Below are 12,700 nucleotides of genomic sequence, written 5' to 3'. Positions count from 1 at the left end.
ACCTCTTGTATGTATACATAGCAGGCATTATTCTAGATTTTGGGACTAGGTGAAGGATAGTTGTGTTACTTTCCTGAGACTGGTAGTCAAATCTTGATCAAGTCACATCACTCTGCCTCCTTGAAACTTGCAATGGCTTTCTACTACATTCAGCATTTGTCCTTGGCAACTGGCCCTGACTTACACTTCACTATCTCCCTTCTTCCATCAGAATGTCAGCTCCATGAGAAAAATTTGTTTTCTTTACCAATATACTCCCAAGATCTACAATAACTCCTGGTACATAACAGATACCTAAATATTTGAAGAATTAGCCATACTAACTGAAGACAAACCCAGTTTAGATAATGCAAAATAGGAAATCTTCCAACCATTTAGAAATCAAAGATACACTCAACTTTATCTATAATTCCATTCTGTCTCAATCCTGTTAGTAACCTAGTTAGGAGGTAGCAGATATAGGTGTGGTTCATTCATGGAAAGCAACTTGCACATGTACATGCACGTATATATTCATATCCTAGAGTCACTTTCGATTTTAATTTCAGACAGACTACAGTCATGTTATTTTTAGATTAACATCTGAAAACTCAAGAATATCCCAAATCAGTTCCTGGCTCTGTATCCAACAACCAACTCACAAAACTTTTCTCGTATCCCTTTAGCATTTCATAAACTGAACAGTGGCCCTTCTCACAGACTGTTATGAGGCAAAATTACATACTAAGCTGGATTGAATTCCTTGGAGAAATAATTACAGGACTATAAAACTGTGACTTAAGTGACAATTTTCAGTGATAAATTCCATGGCATTTGCAGTTTCACTCTGCTTGTCTCTGTAACAGCTTTGAATTTATCTTCTGCAAATTCCTTCTTTCAGCCTCAGAGACAGAAAGAACATTATTCTGGCTCTTTCAGCTGGGATTCTTTTCCACACCGTCTCCCCTTCCCATGCCTTATATACATTACTCCAAGTTTATACGTCAGCACTCTACTCTCTGGGGGCCAGTGATGCTCAACACGTGGCCAACGACCACGGACTACATCAGAATTACCTGGGAAGCCTGTAGAGGAACAAAGACTCCGGGGCCGTGCCAGCCCGAACAAATCCCAGAGTGCCTGGGGTTGGAGCCAAGGGCCTGCATGTTTCCCAAGAACCACAAATGTTGATACACTCTACAGTTTGAAACCCGCCCAGACATCTTCTCAAGTTTGCAGCTTTACCCATCCCAGCCTCCAGAAAAAAGTAGCAAGGCAGGTATGGCAAGACGGTGACCAAGAACCCTAGCTGGGACCAAGGCCTGGCTAGAACCCTGGCTCCATCAACCACTAGTTGTCAGAGTATGGTCTGTGGTGAGACTTACAGGAGACAATGTGTGCACAGGACCTGGCAGAATGTTTGGCTTAAAGTGGGTATTTAACAAATGACTGCTATTATTAGTACCGTCACTTTCTGTCAACATGCCTCAACCTGATTATGCGTCCTCACTTCCCACCTTGCTCAAACTGCCTTGCGTTTCAGGATTCCCTATTTCTGTTGTTCCAACCATTTTACAAGTTGCCCAGGCTTCAGCCTGCTCAACTTTTCCAGTGATCAACCAGCTGTTACAGTATTCATGCTTGTCTGCCTGACATCTCAAGCCCTACCTCCCTCACCATGCCACATCCTTCTCCAACTAACAAAATTATTCTGTAAAGTTTTTCTTCACGATCGCAGCTTCAAGTAACCTTTTCATGTGCTCATCCATACACCCTTATCTCCTATAAAAATCCACTGGCAATTAATCAAATACTGGCCTGTGACAGCTCTTCTGCAATTGTCGTAAACTGTGAACTTCTCCCCTGATATTTCACCATTTACTTGTTTTTATATTGTAATTACAGTATAAGCTGCTAACACAGGTAGAGACTATTTGATACTTTCATCTATATGCTCAGCACTTTACTTGTTAATATGCGGTCAGCATTCAAATGATTAGACAGAAACTCTACTTGAATGCTTAATTCTAAGCATTTGAGTAGAAGAAGCATGTTAAGTAATTTGACCTCAAGGTCAAAATCTTTTCTTGGCTGCTAAGGACAATCTTGTCTGAGGTTTGGAGGAATTCTGTTATACAACGAATTGCTTAAGGAGAGGAAACTGGAATGGGAGGGAGATGGAGGTAGTGGTCAGATAAGCCATAATCAGATATCCTATTGGAAAAAGAAAACTAGATGCTGCCACGAGCCATAAGCATTAAATTTACCACCTCAGATAAACAGCCTGTAAACAGTAATGTCACTTAAGCTACAGAAGTGGCACTTTATAAAACCTAAGTTGTTATTACTAAAGTCACAGTACTCCCTATTTTCAATTTTAATACAGCCAGGCTTTTCAAAATGAGCACAAGTCAATTCAGAGGTGTTACTGGAATTATTTCCTTTACAGTAGAATCCTAAATTTAGACCATATGGAAGACACTGGAAAAGCACACAAATAATTCAAAAGGGCAGGTCTCAATTTATAAAACCAGAACTCTAGATCTAACACTCAGCCTAATTAATAATTTTTCGTTCACGGTGCAGCTAGAAACAAAATGATTTCATGCGTAGTTTCAAAAGATTGTCATGCTGTGTACCTTCCCATTTTGTATGATATGATCTCATACACAAATAAACAAATGTTCTATTTGTAACATTTCTTCTTGTTCTTGAGATGAAACCCAAGACCTTAGAAAGATAACCAAACATGCAGAAAGAGTATTAACATAATCTTCCTTAAACCATTACAGTGACTTAAAATACTTGTTTGCTAGTTGGAAAAACTACTTAACGGGCTTTCAGTGTGGACTAGCCAGAGGAAGAAAATACACTGGAAATTGACATTTTCGACAGGTATAAAACATCTGAAGAAATATAGGTGGGACTATTTAGCAAAGCTTTAGATGACAGCCAACTCATAAGCAAATGTTGTAAATGACACACTGAGAAACTGAAAAACAAAAACAAACACCCACTGTACTTCACTTTTCCCCTTTGGAAAGAGAAAACAAGAATTTCGTGAAGAGCAAAATCCTATTCAAAATTTCAACACCACTTAAAATAAAGGAAACCTAGTTGTATTACACATTAAAAGTCATGCTCGTGTTAAGTTGCCAAAGCCTGACACTTGATTAATGTTGGGGGTGTGAGAGATTGGAAGGGCTCGAAAGGCTGGTAGGACTAAATGGACAATGAAAATGGGAAGAGCAGACAAAAGCTGGATTTCTCATAACATTGCCTAGTCACTTCCCACAAACTGTAGTTATTTGTATAATTTAATCTCATTGGAAGACAAGGAAAAATCTAACCATTTTGGCTAAAATATCTATCATTCCAGTCTGATGGTACTTTTCTTCCCTCGGGCGCACGCACTCACTCTCTCTCTCTCCCTCTATGCTGACCTGGAGGTTTAGAATCAGTGTTTGTAATGGCAACATTTTATAGCAGTTAAGTTCTCCCAGTACCATGAAATCACCACAAAGGGTGAAGGCCGTGGTTAATAGAAAACGTCAAAACTTTAAAGGACATCAAGGCTGTAAATCCCATCCCAAATCCATAACCAGGATTTTACTATTTTGGCTCCCACATGAAAAAAATTTTTCAAATGCAAATTAAGAAAAAAAATACACACACACACACACCAAGTAGCACAAAAGCTCCCCCTGGGATTTTGCAAACACAACACACTTGGGCGAGGGGAGAGAGCTAGTAAAGGCAGCAGAGTGCCTAAAGACTTTTGCAATCAGAGAAACAATACCCCAACCAGCCAAAGCCCTCACCCTATTCATCAAATGCATTTTTGACCTCTAAAAACCCTCTTACCTGTTTACAAGAGTTTACACAGCTGTTTGCCACTGGAACACCACCTTGCAGAGTATAACCGTGGCATCCTTTGTTGATAATCACCTGTTGCCTAAGTAAGCATCATCCCGCATGGAGACAGACAGCACTAGGGCTCTTCCATCCGAGGTTAAAATTCAAAACAAGCCCAACAAGCCTGCATTTCAAGGTGGTCTTCGTCTGCAACTAGTTAAGTTTAAAACTGGCAAACGACAATGGCGTCTGAAGCCCACGGTGCAGCACTGCTGGCTTCCTCTTGAACTCCAGCGTTGTCACTGTGCACCGAAGTCTCCTGCTGCAAACAGGGGAGTTGTTCTCCTGTACTGGGAACAGCTTCCAAAGCTCAGGAGCCCCTGTACAGGATAACGCAGGAACTAAAGGCAAACACTTTTTCCTCCTTAAGGACGCCTCCATTTTTTCCTCACACTCTGTACTACCAACCGAAGTGACTGGGCCTGAGTGTGCGTTCGTACCTACGAAACCGTCACGGTGCATGCACATCCAAGGCATGTGGAACCACAGGTCAAATAAGGCACAGATACCGAGTAACGGTTCTAATTACAAACGCTAGCTCTCAGGAACTCTTCATCCATTCAGCACTAAACCCATCACTGCATAACTCTGGGAAGAAGCCCCTGGAGACGGAGGAGCTTCTCCAATGTGTCAGGAAAGGCTTTATTAACATCATCATTAACATTTAAAAAGCAAACGGAGCATTTCTCCTTCTTTTGGCAATTTGGTGCAAATGTTAAGTGCAAGATAAAGCAATCTCAAACTTTTCTTCAAATTAAAAATGAAACTAAGGCCAAACGTGATGGGTGAACAAAATAAATCAAAACTTAAATTTCAGCAACTCCGGCTCTTCAAACCAGCAAAGCCCCCGACTCGTGCACTGTGGTGAGGCTTACGGTGCTTGCCCCGGCTTCTTGCGTGCCAGCAAACAGCACCATTTCCTCATCAAGTTGAGGACCGAGAAGCAAATGATCCCCTTCTCTGCAAACAAAGGGGGTCACAGTAACACTAGTGATCCTTCAGAATTGACACACCGTGATAGTCAAAATGATGGTCTCCCTGCTTCTTGCTCAAGACATACAAGATCTGAGCAGCAGCAAGAACCCCCTCAGCTGCAAACAAAGGGGTCAAAGGTTTGCCGTCAATTCACTTCCAGGCAGAAAAACATTTTCCTCAAAAGAAACAATTTATTTAGAATAAAACAAAAGCAGCTCAACTGTGAGCGCACGTTTGAGTGACAGCTACTTTTAAGCTGTGTGAGCCATAAAAAGGGTTTTTCTTTACTTTTCCAGAAATCTTGTGTACACAGCACAAAGCAAGAGGTCATTTTTTTTCCACTTAAAACACCGGCATTGGCATCACAATAGCAGATACACAACTTTAAGCTGCCATTTTAGTAAAATGCACAAATACTAAACAGATTAGCTTTCTTCCATCAAGAGGCCCATGTAAACTCCACATAAGCCATAACTTCTCTTCAAAAAGGTCCATTAGAGCTTTGAATTCCATATCTTCAATCCGCAGTTCACCAGTTTTGCTTGCGGGGGGGAAAAAAAGGTTATTCAGTACAAATGTTTACAATATTAAAAATATATATATTTCCCCTATGCCATTATAGATGAACATAACATTAACAAGACCTTCCTGGATAATCCAGCTTGACTTCAAAAAGCACCAATAATACCCACTGGCACATACCTTGAATGAGTTTACCGTATGAATAGACAAATAACAAGCAGAACAACAGGGTGGACTTTTTTAAGGACTGCCACTGAGCGAAGATTACAGGACTGAAAATACCCCTTGTACTCATGTAACTGAGTAAAACATATCAAACAAATTCAGAAAGACAGGAAGTTTACAATCAATTTATGATCAATATATTCTAAATAGAACTTAAAAAATGAAACTAAAAAAAAGGTGGAGTCAAACTTTTACCCCCTCTGTTTTCGTTCTGTAATTTATATGGAACAATACAGAACTACTCTGTTGCTATAGAAAGGGGTCAAGATACAAAGCCATTTAAAAATCCACCTTCATCTGGGTTACCAAAGACAGCCGCTGTTATTTTAAGAAAACACTCGTACAGACAATTGCTAAACACCCAAAGAACGCTTTAGGACTTTTACTTTTCAACTCTGTTTAAACCAAACGTATAAAACTTTTTACTCAGCTAGACAGTTCACTGTGGTTACCTGAAATCATTGTCTCCCTTTAGAGACATCACTAGAAGCAGACTGCTAATGGGGCCAACTCCACCCTACTTCTCTTCTTGTCCTCATACCCAACTGCTATCTCAAAACCAAACACTGTGGCAGAAACAGAAAAAATCGTCCAGAAGTTCTCTCCCAAACTTTTCACATAAAAAGGTCATTAAGGCCCTCTTCTCAAGAGGAGATCCTAATTCTATCACCACAGAGGTTTCGGTGAATGGTCCCTGTATGGACCCAAATTGCAGTTCAAGCTGAATTTGCATAATGAACAATTTCACGGTCTAAAAAAAGTGGATTTCAAATTTTAAAAAACAAAACAAATATGGCCAGTGAAAACCTCCTCATAACATTTCAAAATAAATCCAAACAGTGTTTGACTCTGAAAGCAACAAACACACACCTTATTTTTCTTACTGTACCTCAAGTGATCTGAGTTAAGGGCCAGAGTATGTGACCTTCAAAATGTAACAAAAGCTTATACCAGCCAGAGGATGGACATTTTAATACGTAATCCTTAAAGCGAAAACTCTATCTACACAATGTAGACACACATGTAAAACCAGGAATTTAAATTTTTGTGTGGAAAACGCTTAATAGGAATCCCAGTTACAACTAACAAAATAACAGTAAAAAATTGGCCAGGAGCTGAATGCTTGCTTAATTTTCCATAAACTTTGAAGTTGTGGATCTCAAGTCTTAATTAGCTTGATGTTTTTCACCAGTAATACTTAATATGTCATTATATAATATACTGAAGAAATTTTCTTTGCATTCATTTGAGCTGAGTTCCAGAAAAATCAACCAAACGAGTATTTTTTTTTTTTAAAGTAAAAGAAACAAGTAGTTGTTATAAAGAACATCCAATATTGAGATTATGAAATTCTGGCTAACGAGAATTAGAACCAGATAGCTTTAGACTCTTGCTTTTCATTCTATTCTGAAGGCTTAAATAGTTTAACAATATTAGGAACCTATGCAGCGGAATGGGCAACACAAATTAAGAGATTCATCTGGACGATGGCACTCTGTAAGTAAGCACCAAACTAAACATAATTAGTTATTTCTAATACATACATTTAGAAATGGTATCAAGCCATTGTTTCAAAAAACTGAAGCACAAATTGCCCAGACCTAACAAAAACCACCATGTCAGATAAAGATTCAAACAAACATGGAGCAAAAACCACAGTACTCTTCGGTTGGTTGTCACATCAACTAAAAAAAAAAAAAAAAAAAAGGGGGGGGGGGAAAGAAAGAAAAAAAAGAAAAAGGGGAAAAAAAACCCCACACTTTAGATTAGAGTAAAATTATATGTCGTGGACTTCACTCTCTAAAAGAGCAAAATCATTTGTCCAGCTTTCTTATCAAAAGATATTCAAAAGTTAATGGTTAGTGAGAGTATTTAAACTGGAAAAATGTATCTAACCAAACTGTACTTTGACCCCACGTACGCAGACTGCAAACTCACGTTACTTTCAGAACAGTGTCTCCTCCATATTAGTGTGGCAAGTACAGGTTTTTAAAAGCAAAAAGCACCAGGTCTTAACTTGTAGGATCTCAGGTATTTTCCCTACAAGCACACCAAGGACCTTTGTGCTCACAGCCTAGTACCTTCCTTCTATCACAATGGCTAGTTTTTCCAGTTTAAAAACAACAAAAACCCTAGAAAAATCTCCACACTTAAAAAGAAAGTTTATAAATGCATAGTGAAAACCAAAAAGGATGACACAGCAGTGATGAGGATTTCATGCTGACATGCATTAGACACCTGTCATAACGGAAAATAAACAAATTACATGACATTTCCCTGGGTTATTATTGGTGCTATTTCAAAACTACCAGCTTTGATAACAGAAAGAAAACAGTTGGGTTCTGCCAGGCTTTCTATAAGTCACTTTCACAGAATAGAAACATGACCATGATCCAAAAGGTCCTAGAGTTTCTAATCATAATTAAATATCAAGGGCCTTAGCTAAAGTCCTCAGCATTTAAATCAAGGGGGAAAACATACTTACTAACGACCTGAGAAACTAGGGGTGAGGACAGGGATAAAGAAACAAGACAAAAAAAAAGAAAATCATCCATTACTGTTATGCAGCAAAAGCCCTTGTTAAGAACCAGAAATCACTATAACCTTCAGCTTTGGAAAAAAAAAAAACCAAACTGTGAGGTTGGGTTAAATTATTTGGTTGGATTAAATTATTTTGTATTAATTCCAGGTGTCTGGGAAATAAAACAGTAAAAAGGGGTTTTCCTACACTGACATTTCAGTTCTCTGTGGTTTGACACCAGTGAAAAAGACATTCAAAACATTTTCAATAATGTAATGCCATCGCTACTGCTTATAAATGAAAATAAAAATACAGGCAAAATTTAAAAAGAGCATGTCAAAGGCATTTCACGATGACTTAAAAAATTTCTGCGATCCAGATATGGCTAATTAATGCCCGCTAAAACAAAAGCTGACTTATGAGCCTGCAGACAACTCTTCTTTCTATTATTGAAATCAGAAATTTGCATGGATACAAAAACAAAAACTCATCTTTGATGAAAAACACTTAAGTTTTCAAATACGCACAATTAAATTAGAACTGTACCTGCTATACCTCTCTGAAAGTCAGTAAAAACACCACCGCACACCAATAACTAACCAAAGAATTCTGATTTTAAAAACACCTACCCACTTCTTGCATACTAGCATAAGACATATATGGTTTGTAACCTACTCCTCAATTTTTACTGAACAGTTACAGCTACAAACCAAAAGTGCATATACGGGATACAGAACTTAACTAATGATAAAAATGTGTTAGAGCAGACACTCGGGGAATGAACCGTGTATTTTAAGAGAAATACTCAAATACCTGATTAAAATAATTGCATTGCTATACAATTTACCAGTTTGTACTTTGAAGATTCCTGATCAAATTTCAGCCATACAAATAACACTTCTGGTATAGGAATTATTAACCTAAATACCAATTCAAGCCATTTTTAGGTATATATTATCATCTTTATATAGTCAAGTGGGCTCTTCTCCAAATCCCAACTTTTCAAAATTTTGGGCTTGTAACTCTGAGGATTTTTTTTTTTTTTAAGCTCAACGTTAAAAAAGAAAAAAAAAAAAAAAAGAAAATGAAGAAAAAGAGGAAAAAAAGTTACTCCTAAGAGTGGGAACTCCTAATTAAAGTAAACCCATCTGCTTGCTACCTTTAGGGCATCCCTTTCGCTTAAAATAATAGCTAAACTGTCCTGACTTCTATTTTAAAGGTTTATAAAAATATAAAAAAGAGAAAAGCTACAACTAAACAACTAATTCAAAAGAAAATTTCATCTGATGCTGTATCCCATTATACATCACAAAACAGGAACCATGTCAAAGTAGTAAATACAAGTTACACATGGACTTTAGGACGCACCACGGACAATGATCATGACCAGGTAATCTTCTTCAGATTTGGCCAGTGCCTTGGCAGGGGAATCCAGGAACTGCTGGGAGAACTCACAGGGTGGAAAAGCGTGAAGGACTCCGGTGTTTTCCTTGTCTTTATTGCCCCCCACAGGGAGGCTTATCACCCCAGCGGCCTGCTTTTGCTTTAAATAGGACACAAGGTTCCTAAGTGGCCTCTGAGTAGAGGTGGCAGTGTCTGATGTGGCTGAGGAAGAGGAGGACCTGCTGTCAGAATTTCCAGGCACAGCCAGAAGAATGGCATAACCATTGGGCCCTGCCACTTTGATGCGTCGAGTTACTTCATCCAACTTGGGCTGGTCCAAACGAAGACGCTGAGTGATCTTGAGCTGGGCTACTTTGCCTCCGGTTGAGCCCTCCACAAGAAGACTGCTAGCCACCTGGAGGTCACCCTGCAACAGATGCATGTTGGAAGGAAAGTTGCTGTTCTTCAACAGAAGCATGCCCTGCCAGGCCAAACAGAGTTTGGGAGAGGCTGCGGCTGCAGGGGCTGTCCCACCATCCTGTTTCTGGGAAGGGGACTTCAGCTTCGAGGAAGCAGTGCTGGTGCTGGGTGCACTCCCATCAGACCGGTCTTCTTTTTTCAGAGGGCTTTTTCCCTCGGTGGGAGCAGCTGTCCGGTGCTTCCTATCCCGTTCAGCTGATGCAGAGTTTTTACGGTCCCGCTTGTCACCCTGGCTCTTCTCCAAACTACCTCGTCTGTCTCTGACTGGAGAGGGCCTTTCCAAGAGAAGAAGACGGGAAGATCGATCATTGTCACTGTTGTAGCGATCCCGGCTACTGCTCAATTCTGGACTGCGGTCGGGAGAAGGAGCACAGTGACGCTTTCGGGGACGGTCGCTCTCAGGGGACCTCTCCAGGTGCCGGCCCCCGCTCTCCTCAGGTGGCCTTCGCTTCCTAGGCTGGTCTCTGCTGCTGGGCAGATCTCGATCACCTCTGTCCCGGTCCAAGGACCAGCCATCTCGCCTGCGATCCAGGCTATCCAGTGGCTCATAGGCAGGCACAGCAGTAGCTGCAGTCCGAGTGCTACGTTCGCGGACTGGGGGCGGGGGTGGCACCCAATCAGAATCAGGATAAAGGTCTCTATCACGATCTCTGTATAGCAAGGGTGGTGTCCTATCCCGAGCACCCCTCAAAGGGTCAGGTGCCCGATGTCCAAAAGCATCCGTCACCAATTCATAATGAGTCAAAGGCAGAGGCTGCAGATATTGCTGCTGGTATCGATGCTCTGTGTCTGCAAAGTCTACTCTAAGGCGTCGATCTGGGCCCCCGAGTGGGAAGCCACGCATGTGGGTCCAGGCAGCATGAGCTGCATCTAGGCTTTCGTACTGGATATAAGCCCAACTATCACCTTTGCGGTAGTCTATGGTGCGGATGGTGCCAAATCGGTCAAACTCTCGAGCCAAGGCAGCAAGAGGCACCCAAGGTCCCAGACCACCCACCCAGAGGCGGGTGGTGGGTGTAGCTTTCCCATAACCAATTTTGATAGGATTCCGAATTATAATTTTGCCAGACATTGCTAGTTTAGCCCGGTGAGACATGTCTAGGTTCTCAAACTTGAGAAAACCATAGGTACTGGTCTGGCCCCGAGACGGCCTCTTGATGTCTACTTCTGTGATGACTCCAAAGCGGTCAAAAGCCCTTCTTAGATCACTCTCTGTCACAGTGATGTCTAGGTTGCCCAAGAAAAGCGTCCGGTTAGCTCGCTGATCATCCTCGGGTGAGATCTCATCCACTTCTCTGAAAGGAGCAGCACCTGCTCCAGCTCCCACCCTTGGCTCAAGACTGTAAGCTGGGCGCACTCTTTCATAAAACGGGTAGTCTCGCTCTCTCTCCAGCTCACGGGGCAATGGTGGTGGAGGTGGAGGGGGCAGGCGGCCAAGGGCCAACTGCTGCAACCGGTAGTCTCTGTATCCCAGGGCTGCGCCACCAGGGGAAAGCGATCTCTGGCCTCCACCGCCTCCAGGGGGGTGCCGGTGACCACCTACAGAGGCCCCGACCACGCTGGCAGACGGAGGATAAGTATCTTTGTCTAAAGGGGAGCGGCTGCGGCGCCGGCTCACATACACTGCTTCTATCTTCAGCGGCCGGTCATAGAGCACTAGGCGGCCTCTGGCATGCTTGGCCGCCCGCGCGTCCTCTGGCCGCCGGAAGTTCACAAAGGCTACTCGCTCATCCCCGCTGCCGGAACCCGAGAGATGACTGATTTTGACACTTACATCACCGAAGCGTTTGAACTCGTGAAACAGTCCGTCCTCCACCGCTTCGTCACTCAGCTGGGACCCCAACTCGCTTATCTTCAGTGTCTTGTATTCCCCGCCGTCCCCGCCGCCAGGAGCTGAGGAGGCGGCCCCAGAGGAACGTGACTCCCCGCCTCCACCCCGGGAGCTGCTGCGCGACTCGCCCCCGCCCGAGGAATTTTTGGTGCTTGGGGAGCTGTAACTATGCAAGCGGCTACTGGAGCTGCCCCCACCAGTGTCATACTCGCGGCTGCCACCTCGGCTGCTGGACTTGTCCAGATGAAGGCTGCGCCGCGAACCGCCGCCGCTGTCGGTCTTTCCGCTGCTACTCCCATTGCTGCCACCAGAGCCCCCTAACTTCTTGCTCCGCTCCCCGCGGGAAGTCGAGTCCTCACCACCACGGGAGCGTTTGGGCTTGACTGGGGAGCGCTCTTTTCCCTTCATTGTTGCGGGTCGTCGGAGGTCGTCTCCGCGGAGATGATTAACCCGCCGCCCCGCGCTCGTTTCACACAGCGGAACCGCACGCCGCCATCTTGGACTCCGCCGCGGCGAAGGCTCCCGCCCCACAGTCCTCATTGGTCAATTAGCTCCTCTCTTCTACAGTCTCATTGGGAAAATGATTTGTCTGTCTTTACATCTCCCCGCGCTCCGGAAAGGCGCCCGCCCAACCAATGTTATTGGGTTCCCAACGCCCTAGTCGGTGTACTTCATTGGTTATAATCATTGTCCATCTTAACGGTTCCTCGCGCCAGGCTGTAGCTCCGCCCCTCACACTCTAGGGTCACCTGACCCAAAGTCTGGAGGCGTTGATTGGACAAAAAGTCTGCCCTGTAACGGTACTTCTAGCGCGGTAAAAGCAGTGATCCCACCTCCTCATTCCTTTCATTGGTTTGTGACTCCATCCT

At 42.9% G+C, this 12,700-nt stretch overlaps 1 protein-coding gene across 1 annotated transcript; it reads right to left on the bottom strand.

Annotated features, from left to right (window-relative positions):
• Nucleotides 1-5,040: 5,040 nt before the first annotated feature.
• On the bottom strand, nt 5,041-12,466 carry RBM15 (RNA binding motif protein 15). The gene is made up of 2 exons (XM_032594356.1): nt 9,506-12,466; nt 5,041-5,410 (listed from the first exon to the last, which is right to left on the bottom strand). The coding sequence occupies exons 1-2, from the start codon at nt 12,369-12,371 to the stop codon at nt 5,364-5,366; spliced, it is 2,913 nt and encodes a 970-aa protein (XP_032450247.1). The 5' UTR covers nt 12,372-12,466; the 3' UTR covers nt 5,041-5,363.
• Between the last annotated feature and the right edge of the window lie 234 nt (nt 12,467-12,700).

Source organism: Lynx canadensis, chromosome C1 (assembly GCF_007474595.2).
Source record: "Lynx canadensis isolate LIC74 chromosome C1, mLynCan4.pri.v2, whole genome shotgun sequence".
Taxonomy (NCBI): domain Eukaryota; kingdom Metazoa; phylum Chordata; class Mammalia; order Carnivora; family Felidae; genus Lynx; species Lynx canadensis.
Note: the sequence above shows the minus strand (reverse complement) of the source record. Positions and strands in the feature narration are given on the sequence as shown.